The sequence below is a fragment of the Peromyscus maniculatus genome, chromosome 20, assembly GCF_049852395.1.
Source record: "Peromyscus maniculatus bairdii isolate BWxNUB_F1_BW_parent chromosome 20, HU_Pman_BW_mat_3.1, whole genome shotgun sequence".
In the NCBI taxonomy this organism is placed as follows: Eukaryota; Metazoa; Chordata; class Mammalia; order Rodentia; family Cricetidae; genus Peromyscus; species Peromyscus maniculatus.
The window spans coordinates 53313453-53325686 of record NC_134871.1 but is presented as its reverse complement, the minus strand read 5'-3'; the positions used below and the strand labels follow the sequence as shown (position 1 = coordinate 53325686).

The window sequence follows — 12234 nt, the reverse complement described above, 5'->3', positions numbered from 1 at the left end:
TTCTTTTCTCCCCCTTCCTTTCTTCTGGGTTGATAATGACAATTTCAAAGAAAAACTTTAATTAAAGATTTTATACAAAATAGCCAAAAGTAGAATAATAAGGAAAATGAGCATTGATGTGTTTATTGTAAGAGGGATCCTTCTTTTTTTTTGCGGTCTCATTTCAAAATGTTCACTTGTTCAATTTGAAACGAGTTTGGTGGCAGTGACAGAAAGGTGGCAGACGGACAGCAGTGGCTGCTGAGCACTCTCTTGTACACCGCAGGGAGCCAAGAGAGGGGCAGGAGCTGCTCCCCGCCCTGGGGCTCCGTCTGCAGGCTGCCTCCCCCATCTCTCTCTCTCTCTCTCTCTCTCTCTCTCTCTCCCCTCTCTGTCTCCCCCTTTGTGTGTGTGTGTGTGTGTGTGTGTGTGTGTGTGTGTGTGTGTCACACACTTCTTTGTATGCAGCTCTTGACCCCCTTCTGTCAGAACTCCGCAGGAAGAGATATCTCCAAGAGAGAGACCTGTTGGCAGTAGGTCAAAGATCAGGGAAACCTGCAGTTTTGCTCCAGCAAGAGCCTCCCCGTAGCCAGGCTGGTAGAGTGAGTCTAGGATCCAGAGAGGAAAGTTTCTGCTCTCTGCCTCTTCGAAGTCTGGGTGCTTATAGCCAGGCGTGATGGCATGTGCTGGTAAACCCAGTCCTGGCCAGGCAGAGGCAGGCGGCTCCTTCAGGCCCATCGACTGGCCAGCCCCAGGCCAGGGAGACCCTTTCTCAAAACCCAAGGTAAATGGCTCCTGAGGAATGACACCTGAGGTGATTCTTGTCCTCTGGCCTCCCTATACCTGTGCATGTACATGTACCTGCACACACACACACACACACACACACACACACACACACACACACACACACACACAATCTAGGTGGCTGTATTTATTTGGGCTTGCGGCTTTCCTTCCCAGAGCTCATACTGTGTACAAAGCATTTGGAACAAAGCCCCGCAGAGTAATAACGAGTAATAACGCATCCACTGCAGGCAGTTTACGGAGCTGTCTGAGCTCAGTGGGGGACAAATAGGAAGCAGTTGGATTTTCCTCCTCACACTGCTCTGCAGGCCCACACAGATCTCCCCTTTTGGTCGCTGAGGGATGCCTTTGGTGGGTCTCCTGGTTTTCTGGTCACATGTAGATGTAAACCAGGCCAGTGCAGGCCTGAGGGTCAGAGGTCTCTGTAATATAGCAGTACAGGATGCCCTCCTGGACTGGGCTTCTGTCTCTCCTGTCTCTGACTGGTGTTTCCCATGTTCTCAGGTCATGGAGTCTGTGATGGGGGCAGGGATAGTGCCTTCTCCGGGCAGTGAAGTCTTAGGTCCACGCTTGTGGAGCTTCAGAACTGTGTGGGTGCCGAGCTCTGTCCTCTCTGACCTCTCAGCCCCCATGTCTGGCAGCTGCCCTACCTGCTCCCACTGATGGGGCCTCTCCCCTCACCAGCAGCCCTCGGGAACAGGAGAGCACAGATTGCTGCCTTTCCTGGTGTCCACTCCACCCACGGAGACTTCAGGTGGCCTGTCTGTGCACATGCCACCATCAGGGAGGCGACTGCCGTTATTCGGCCCCTTCACTGGACTTGCCCTCAGTTCCTTTACCAAAAGGATGCTGAGCAGGTCTCCAAGTCTAAGGGGAATGAAGTGCCTGTCTGCCATGCTTGTGGGGATCTACCCATTTATTCAAGATTCCCTTAGATCACCCAGATTATTCTTTATGCATGTTTCAATCACCTGCCCATCATCCATCCACTCATTCAAACATCCATCTATCAGCCAGCCAACCAGCTGCTGTCCATCATACATCCACCTGCCCTTGTATCCACCCATTCTCCATTCATCACCCATCCATCTAGTCAGCCAGCCACTATCAGTCCATCCACCCATCCACCCACCCAATCATCCATTCATCAGTCAACCAGCCAGCCAGGCATCTACCACTACCCACTAATCTACCCACAAATCCATCTGTTCACCTACCTAATTATACATACATACATATATACATACATACAGTCAGTCAGTCAGTCAGTCAGCCATTAGCCATCAGTCCATCTACCAAATCCATCTAGCCATCCACCTACCCATATATCCAGCTGTCATCCTCCATCCTCCACCCATCCATTATCTGTCCAACAGCTAGCTACCTAGTCATCATCTACTACTTTAACCCTGGTTTACAGCACCACATTTCAGAACACTGGACTATCTCTCCTGGTGGAAGAGCTCAGGGACTTTGGTTGAATTTTGTGTGCTTTGTATCTTTAATCCGGATCTGTGTTCCGAGGACCTTGAGTGAGTCAGATACTGCCTGGCTCTCAGGGCCCAGCATGGGTTACCCTCAAGGGCTAGGTAGGATATGAAAGAGGTTGGGAGCTGGGCAGTGGTAGTGCATACCTTTAATCCCAGCACTCAGGAGGCAGAGGCAGGCAGATCTCTGTGAGTTCGAGGCCAGCCTGGTCTACAGAGTGAGACCCAGGAAAGGCACAAAGCTTCACAGAGAAACCCTGTATCCAAAAACCAAAAAAAAAAAAAAAGATTAGGTTAGGTCAAAGGGGGATGTGGGGAAGAGTAAGGAGTGGGCTGGAGCACAGGGAGGGGCTGGATGGAACAGCACAAACTTGGGCCTCCTGACTGCATGCCACCTTACACAGATCTCAGGGAGAGCTGAGGTGGAGCTGGGATGAGGTCTGTTGCCAGGGGATGATCAGGAAAGAAACTCGTAGGGGCAGCTTCTTGGCAAAAACCTCTCAGGCATATTTCTGTCTTCGGCAATGTTTGGGTCTTTGTAGCCCTTGACCTCCTGATCTCCTGGCTGTGCCTCCCAAGTGCTGTGATTACAGATGTGAACCTCCACAGAGGGGAAAAATGCTACTTTTTCTTTTTTGACAGTACATAGCCCAGGCTGGTCTCAAACCTGTGGCCTTCCACCTGTTCCACCTGCCTCGGCCACTGGAGTCCCACCACACTTGGCTCTCAGCGGTCTGCTTAAATCCTCTACGCGTGGACTCTGTGCCTACATCTCCCCCGAAATGCCTTCACTATACAGCTATCTGCAAGGGATGTGTGGACAGGAGAGCAGAATGCCTGGTGATCTTATTCTGCGAGGGGCCAGGGAGGGTGGACTATATCTGGTCTTTGTGTCCCCAGCATCTTTCCAGCCTGCTGCCCGGGTCCTGGTAGGGAAAACCAGCCCCAACAATATGTAATTGAGCGGGTATGGCAGAATCCTTTGCATCTATTTGTGGACACTGAAATTGGAAATTCACATTACTTCACATGACACGTAGAAGATTCTCCTCTTGATTTCCCCCCCAACTGTTTAAAACTGCTAAAGCCGATTTTAGCTTGCAGGTATGTAAAATTGTGTGGCAGACAGTGGTTTGCATACCTGTGTAAAAGTTAGGTTTCCACTGGGAGGAGGCCAGCACAGAGGTACCCATCAGGAAGGCTGACCTGCTGGGGAAGACGTGAGGTCCAGACCTTCCTTCCTGAGAAGGGTGGTTTTGAACCGGGCAGCCAGGAGTAGCAGCCCCTCCTTTTGTAATTATTACCCACTCCTCCCCAGAGTGACATCGGGGCCCTGGGAAGGGCTGGAACAGAGAGCAGAGTCAGACAGGGAGTGGACACGGCCCTCCTTCCTCCACGGGAGGCTGCGCATCCCCTTCTGGCCAGAGTAGCACAGATATCCAGGTCAGCATCGGGGGGCAGTGACAAGGCGGAGGAGGGGTTTGGGAAGCTGGATGGAGGTACCAGACTTCCCTTGTTAGTTTTTATTGTCAACCAACACAACCTAGAGCCACCGGGGAAGAGGGCACCTCAGCTGAAGAATTTCCTGAATCAGACTGGCTGTGTCTGTGAGAGATTGTCTTAGCTGATCACTGATGTGGGAAGACCCAGCCCTCTGTGGGCAGCACCGTCCTTATGCAGCAGAGCATAAGCCAAAGAGCCAGCCAATGGGCAGTTTTCTTCCATGTTCCTGCTTCAGTTCCTGCCCTGACTTCCCTCAGTGATGGACTGGGACCTGGAGAATAGAAACTGAAGGAAACCCTTTCCTCCTTAAAGAGCTTTTGGTCAGAGTATTTTCCCACAGCAACAGAAAAGCAAACCCTGCCTCATTGGACAGCAATGGACAAGGGCAGGGCGATAGTTACAGCATGGTAAACTGAGGCAGTATTAAGCCCCAAAAGTACCATAGCAGATTAGAAGCCGTACGCTGGGGGACACAGGTGTCGGTGCGTGCAGGGAGAAACAAAGCAGGTTGAAGGCTGATGGTGTCCTCAGGCATCTCTCTGAGCAGGTGCTGTGTGCCCAAGTCATAAGTGAGGGCAGGTAGGGAGCTGGCCGGTGGTGAGGGCAGGTAGGGAGCTGGCCAGCAGAAGAGACCAGAGCTGCAAAAGTGTGCACTTGCTTGCTACTGCGAGCAAGGGTAAAGGTGGAGCAGAAGGAGGAGGAGAGAGAGAGAGGCTGGGGTCATTCCGGGCCTTGCAGTCTTCCAGCACGGAGAAGAGCTCCTGACCTGCGGGAATTCCAAGTCACTCACGCTGGCAGGGGAGGGGTGATGTTGGGGCAGGGAAGCGTGAACGGAGCTTGGTCATGTTGCTGGGCCCGTGGTTGCTTTCTCGGTCCTTTTCTCTCCCCCCCACCCCCATGCCGACCAGTCCTGCTCACCAGGACCCTCGCTCTGTTGCCTCTGCTAAGTCTTACCATCTGTAGCTCCTTTCTGTGGCTGGTGCCAAACTTGCGTCTGACAAGTGATAGGAAACTTGGAGAAGTACCTCTGGTGGGTGTGAGCTCCGTGCCAGGCTTGCGGCTTGCGGCTCTCCACGCAGGGGACCCATATGGGTTGCCATGGGGCTGTAAAGCAGGGTGTCATTCCTGTCCTCCTCCGCATTCCCAGAAGAGGTGGACAGGGACTTAGCAGCAGAGAGGACATTACAGTTCTTCTTGACTCTGGGAGCAACTGCTGTGGGTATCTGGAGCCCCATCTTTAGATTCAGGGATGGATCGGAAGATAGATAGATGTGCAGGGTAGTCTGTGCTTTCCAGTCCCAATCTGGGGTATGATCCGGGTCACCCATGTGCCTTGGCTGTTAGAAGACAGTGGGCTGTGGTGAATTCAGTATGTGGCTTGCAGCTGTCAGCTGGTGATCCTGTGATGGCCGTCCTCATATGGATACCGTACAAATGTCATGGTCATTAACTGGGCCAGAGCAATCAGAGCCCTGGTTGGTCAGAGGAGGCCCTTGCAGCTAGACCACAAGGCTTCCCCCAGCATATGGCTTTTTTCCCCCTAAGCAGGCAGGAAGGATCCAGTCACTCATTTCTTTCTAATGTTTCCTGAGCATGAACATTTATTCCACCCAGTGGCACCCTAGACCCCAGGACTAGCAGGGAGAAAGCTCTCCTGCAGTGTTGCTAATGTGTTCTGGAGGACCGCAGGGACAAGGGTCCTGTGAGCTTCCAAGGATTCTTCTAGAAGTGCAGGGAAGTGCTGAGGGGCCATCCAGAAGGGCTAGGTGTGCATGAGTGTAGAGAGAAGGCAGTGTACTTGCCATCCACGGGGCGGGAGGGCGTGAGAAGAGGGGCTCCAGTCTGGGAAATCTGAGGGTCACTGGCGTGTGACAGATAGGCAGTTGGATGTTCTTTTCTGGGCTCAGCTATGTTCTCCATAAGGCAGACAGACAGCCTGGCAAGGTGGGGCAGGGCTCCATGATTGGGAAAGTGTGAAGAAAGGTAGGAATGGGGCTGGGGAGTGGCCCCATGGGGACACAATTGCCTAGTGTATGCCAAGTGATGGCTTCCATCCCCAGCACTGGCAGCAAAATTTTAAAAGTTGAAAGAGGTGTATGAACGTTGTAGGCCTGTGTGCATATGTATGTGTGCGTATGCATATGTGCCCCCCACCGTGTGTGTGTGTGTGTGTGTGTGTGTGCACATGTGTGTGTGTGCACATGTGTGTGTGTATGTGTGCATACTATGGTGGTAGAGAAGGATCAGAATGCAGCACCCAGTCCTGGTAGGATGAGGGGTCCGAGTTCAGGGAATAGGAATCGCTTACTGGCACGTGAGAGTCTGGAAAAGGGGCTGACGAGATGGCTCAGCCATTAAGAGTATGTACTGCTCTTGCAGAGGACTGGAGTTTGATTCTCAGCACCCACAACAGGTGGTTCACAGCTGCCTGTACCGGGGATCTGATACCTCTTGCTCCTGTGGTCACCTGCACTTAAGCACACACACACACACACACACACACACACACACACACACACACACACACACACACACAATGGGACAGGCCATGGGCTGGACCCATTCAGGGTTGAAGAGGTAGGGAGAAGGGGGATCATGCATTTGAGGGGTGCTGATGAGGAAGAATAAGTGGGGAGGACACAGAGGAGAGGGTTGGGACTGCAAGTGAGGGGCCCACTCGGGTGGAGGCCAGTGGGCTTTGGGCGGTGGAAGGGGCAGTGATCTAGAAAGCAGAGGGGACAAGTGCCTTGATCTTGCAGGGTCAGTGGCTGTTGGTACTAAGACGGCACAGAGCTTGAGTAGAAGCCATGGCTTCTGGAAGTGTGCTTGGGTGTCCGAAGGATGGTCTTACACAGACGCACAGGACTCACACGACCGTGGCGGGAGAGTCTCCCAGTGATGCAGTGTGTGTGTGTGTGTGTGTGTGTGTGTGTGTGTGTGTGTGTGTGTGTGTGTGTGTGTGTGTGTGTAGCAGTAGATGGAGGGACAAGTAGCCAGGGTGAGGCAGACTCAAGGACTGGACGCAGCTCCAGGACACTACTCACCCCACCCGGCCTGACTCCTCAGGCCAAGGATGGAAGACAGCTGCCCTGGAGGGGCTGTAAGAGGGGCTGCCTTATGGGTAAGCCAGGCTCCATCAGCCTAGGACAGCCTAGGAACATATGGGGAAAACGCTGAGGAAAGGGGAGCCCACTTGCTGTCTAGTGGTTCTCCCCCTTTTTTGAGGCTTGCTAAACTTCCTTAGGATCCAGGCTGGACACGGCGGGCCCATTCCTCCGATGGAGAATGAGCTCCCTTAGGATCCAGGCTGGACATGGCGGGGTTCATTCCTCCAATGGAGAATGAGCTCCTTTAGGATCCAGGCTAGACACGGCAGGTCCATTCCTCTGATGGAGAATGAGCTCCCTTAGGATCCAGCCTTCACACAGTTTCTCTCTCTACTGGCAGTGCCTGTCCCTCCTGTCCCCCTCTGGAGTCACCCCCGCTGGCTCAGCACCCCCTCCTGCAGGAAGCCTCCCAGACCACACCAACCAGACGTGTTTCTGTTCCTCTGAAGGCCCTTGCCGCTGCCCTCCCGGTATCTGGCCCTCACTCAGTTGTTTTTTTTCTTCTGGTTACACTGTATTTGCATGTCTAGACTTCCTTCAGGGGACCGTCCTGAAAGGACAGGCTGGAGCTGGAACATGGCACCCTGTTGTCTAGCTGTGTGCTGTTGAGTCAGACCTCCCGGGACCTCAGTTACTCTATCTGAAAATGCAGACTTGGTGGGACCCTGAGTTCTCAGATGAACCCTATACAAGTCCAATCAGCATGAAGACCTGCTCCCTGCCCTTGCATCTTTTCCAGGGGCCCCACCAAACACCTCCACATGGTGACTCTCATTTGCTGAATTCAGAGATCGTGGCAAAACTTTTCTGTGGTATCTTAAAAAAAAAAAAATTGAGAGGTTGAAATAGAGCGTCAGATTCTCCAGCTAGCTGTAAAAATAGTTCGCATATGGCCATGAAAAGCAAAAAAATCACACGCGTCCACTATGCCAGGACTAGGTTTTCAGCATCAATTAACAAAAAAGATTTTTCATGCGGCCCTAAAAGAGGATGAATTGTGTATGAGACTTACTGCTTTACATTAAAAAGAGATTTTTTTAAAACTTACTAAGACCATTTACTGAGACAATTGCCTTGCAAACTCTCAATATATGCAAAATGTTCCTTTTTTTCCAAAGATGTCATTGTGCAATGTGTACTGCTGAGAATCTTTGAAAACATTTTATTTTACAAGAAGTAGTAAAAAAAATAAAGAAAAAAAGCGTCCACATATTTTGTTAGCATGCGAGTTTTCACCATTGGGCCTCTTGACTTTTCCAAAATCCCTCTTTATTACACAGATCTTCCGAAACATGAGGACCATAAAGAAGGCCTTCCAGCTCATCGATGTCAACAACACAGGCATGATGCAGTCCCAGGAGCTGAGACGGATCCTGGAAACATTCTGCTTGAAGATGAGGGATGAGGAGTACAAGATGTGAGTGGCCGGGCCAGAGAGGGTATGATGACCCTGCACCCGGGGCCAGGGTGAAAAGACAAAGGCAGGGTGCTGGGCCCCTCCCTCCCTCCCTCCCTCCCTCCCTCCCTCCCTCCCTCCCTCCCTCCCTCCCTCCCTCTTCATTTTGGACATTCCCCCAAGTCCCTGAGGCTGTGACTTCTCCAAAGTGGGACCTAGGGTCTCTTACTCCCTGAGTGGGCTTTCAGATCTGAACACAGGTCACTGACTTCCCTATCACCTCTCGCCACTCTTTCTTGCTTAGTGTCCCCATCCTGTATATTTCCAGTTCATAGTGAGCTTGACTCCAGGCCCGGGGCAAGGAGGAGAAGGGGTCACTGGAGAGATTGACTCATCTGTTGGTGTCCGGCATGGGCTCTGCCTCCTCATGTAATGGCTCAAACATCCTTTTCCTTTGAGGACATTGTTACCGGGGGCAGCAGGTTGTGACAGAGGATGGGGACTAACACAAAGCCATTTATCTGCTTCCTGGCACTTGCCAGATGCTGCCACCTGCTCTCGACTCACGCTACACCACAGCACTCGTGGTGTGGACTCGGGACCACGTAGAGGAGGCAGATGCTTGTCCCCTGCGCCATGTGAGTTCTGAGAGATTAGCGCTGCAGGAGGGCCCTGTGGCACTTCTTTCTGAAGAGCCCAGCTGAGAGGGTGCCCTCCTCCTGCCCTTTCCCAACCAGCCTCTTCTCTAAGCACAGCGGCTGCCCTGGGCCTTAGCTCTGCTTCCTGGGGTGCCAGTTACCCACAGTTCACTGGTCCGAAACTGCTCAGTAAAACAGTCCTAAAATAAATAGTTCGTGTGTTCTGTATACCGTCTATCACAGAGTATGCTGTCTTGTCCCCCTTTTAAAGGATCCCAGTGTGCTTCTAAATTAATAGGGGAAAACCTAATACATAACACACTAACAGACACATGTGTGTACATATGTAGATAGATGGTTTGGTGTCATGTGATTTCACGCACCCACTGGTGGACCTTGGCTCGTGTCCTAGTGACTCTGGGATGCCTGGACCATTCAGGCTGCTCCCAAAGCACCAATCCATTATGATTCCAGCAGAGGCTAAGAGTACATACAGCTTTGCTCTGGAGTTACAGGCTGCTGTTACGAGGGGTCACTGTGGCTTTTGTCGTATCTCCTAAAGACAAGGTCAGGGCTGCAGGCAGTAGAGGGGCTTTCTCCAGAGCAAGGTGGCACAGAGGACATGTGACTGTAGCTCTGATGGGGCTCACAACCAGAGACTTAAAAAAAAAAAATGGATCCTTCCCACTCTTGAATATGTTTCTTCTTTCTTCCTCTTTATAACCTACCTCAGAATATAAAAGGCATAATAGATGTTTTAATTTTTACATCCTTTCTGGCTGGGAAAGTGTCCAGAATAAGATCCAAACAAAACAAATTAAATAATTTTGTGCGTGCAATTACAGCGCGGAGGCAGGCCTCTTCTAAAACAGGCCGTCAGAAACAAAGCAGGTTTTTATTTGACAATAAACCTTGTGTTTGGCGCTGCAGTCTCCAACCTAGTAAATCTATAAAAAAAAGTTACTGCCTGTTTCCCCATCTCTTAAGTATTGAATAATAAAGAACTCCACAAATTTCTATTCGCGATTTCTTTCAAGCCCCAGAAACAATGCTGTTTTCACACCGTGGCCCGAACAATGTCCCACAATAGAATTGGTTCCCGTGGACCCACACAGAGGCTCAAAGGAGCTGGCTTCTGCAGGGCCTTCAGCGCCTTCCTTATCGAGGCCCCGGAAGACACTGTTACCCACGGCCGCTTTGATGTTGACTTTGCCCTTTGCAGCTTGGAGCAGGATGCACAGCGTGCTTTTAACGTTTTTTCTCTAGAGGCTTTCTTCTGTGTACCGTCTGCAGTTGGTGCTTGGTAGGAATGGCTAGGCTCTGAAGTCAAGGCTGTGCGTGACATTCCCTGATCCTGGGACACCGAGATGTTGCCAGGACTCAGTTTTCTGATAAAGAAATAGGTGTTGAGTGGGCTAGGGAAAGGGTTTGCCTTGCAGGTGTGAGGACCTGAGCTTGATCCCCAGAAACCACGTTAAAGAGAAGGAAAACAGTAGGATGTCGTGGCATGTGCTTGTAGACCCAGAGTGTGCGAGGTAGAAAAAAAACAGGTGTCTCTCTGGGGCTCACAGGCCAGCCAGCTTAGCCTGTGTTTGCGTTCCAGGCCTCTGAGAGATTCTGTTTCAGCCAACAAAAGAAAACAGCAAAAACAGGTGGATGGCACCTGAAGAGCAACAGATGAGGAGGCTGTCCTCTGGTCACCTTCCACCCACACACACACATACCCACCCCCACTCGCCAGCATGATCGTGCAAACACACATGCACTCGTACACATGCACACATGTGGGAAATGGGATAGGCACTGAGAAACCCACCACACAGCATGGGGATGAAGCCACGATGTAGCGTCTATGGCATGCCCGTGATAGGCTTGCATGTGGCAGGTGCTCATCTCGCTGGACAGTGTCACGATTGTGGCGACCCAGGATACTGTTACAACTTCTAGACAGTTGCTGTTCTCCTGCAGGACACCTCTCAGCCTATACAACACCCACGGCCAGAGATGAACTCCCCACCAGCTTCGTCAGCACTGTCCAGCATCCCACACACTGATTTTCCCTTCCTGGATCACTCCATCCCACATTCCATCTTTCTCCAGGCTCAAGTATTTGAATCTATGTGAAGTCATTTATGGGCAGCCCCGTAGTCAAGCAAACCACAGAAGGCCAGCCTGAGCCAGGATTGCCTAGAAGGGTTTTTTTTCCAGGTGGTGATGCTGGAAAGGCTTAAGGGCTCACTGGGGGTCCCCCTTCTCCCTAAATTCAGCCCCCAGGGAACCCCACTTGCCTGCTGCTTTCTGCAGGCTGTGCACCCATCTTGGCCTTGCCACCCAGAGTTTGAGTCTCTGGGATACTTATGTCTTAAGAACAATTTCATCCAAGTTCTCTCTTTGAAAACTTTTAGAAATATTTATTGTATGTGTGTGTGCACATGCATGTGGAAGCTAGAAGGCAGCCATGTTCTCTTGTATAAAATTAAAAGGACAAGCCTTAGTAATATACTTCCAGGGGCTCAGGAGAGAAACTACAAACAGCGAGAATTATTTTGGGGAAAAGAATCTAAGGACACCAAGCTCTTTGTCCATCTACTTTATTCCTCTGGGATAAGATCTACACAGCTTCAGTTCTGTTCTCGTGCCTAGCTCCTTTCTTGCCTGATTTCTCTCTACCTTTATCTACTATTCCCTCTAAGTTCTATCTTAATTCTCTCGTCTTAATTCTGCCTCATCTAGGTCCTTCTCACCTCGTTCTTACCCAGCTCGTACTTTCCCATCTGGCTCTTCTTCATCTTCCATCTCATCCACACATTCTCTCTGGTCAAAATCCTCCTTATCCCTCTCCGTTCTCCATCCTTGAGTTCTCCACTCCTTTATTCCTCTTCGTCTCCTTATACCTCTAAGTCCTCTCAAGTCTCTGAGGTGTTCAGTTTTAAACCCAAGCAATAGTGAGTCTCTGCCAGAGCAAGGTCACCAGGCTTGAATTCTTATGGCAGATAAGAATTTTCCTCAGGCAGTGACCATTGGGCTCTTAAAGAGGAGGTCAACTGAATGCCAATGACCAGTTAATATATCAAAAAGGGCATCTATGTGCTCAATCTACATTCCTAGAAATGGTTAGTTAAGAAGTTAGGGGTCTATTAGTAAGGTTGTATAATAAAGGAGGGTCTCACCCTAAATAGCACAAGAAATAAAGCTATCTCCTGACCTAGGAGACAGGTGTTATTTTTTTTTTTACCTTGGATGCTTGATAGGCATTTTAGATAAATACACTATTAGGAGTTCTTGGAAGCACACAAGAAAATCATCTTAGGAACCAG

At 50.7% G+C, this 12234-nt stretch overlaps 1 protein-coding gene across 3 annotated transcripts in view; it reads left to right on the top strand.

Annotated features, from left to right (window-relative positions):
* The window catches only part of Efcab6 (EF-hand calcium binding domain 6), a 203392-nt gene that overhangs the window by 62617 nt on the left and 128541 nt on the right, over positions 1-12234 (top strand). For all 3 annotated transcript variants that reach the window (XM_042264721.2, XM_042264722.2, XM_042264720.2), the window contains one exon: positions 8164-8300. In XM_042264721.2, the coding sequence (XP_042120655.1) occupies positions 8164-8300 (137 nt within the window). The remainder of the gene's footprint in view (positions 1-8163; positions 8301-12234) is intronic.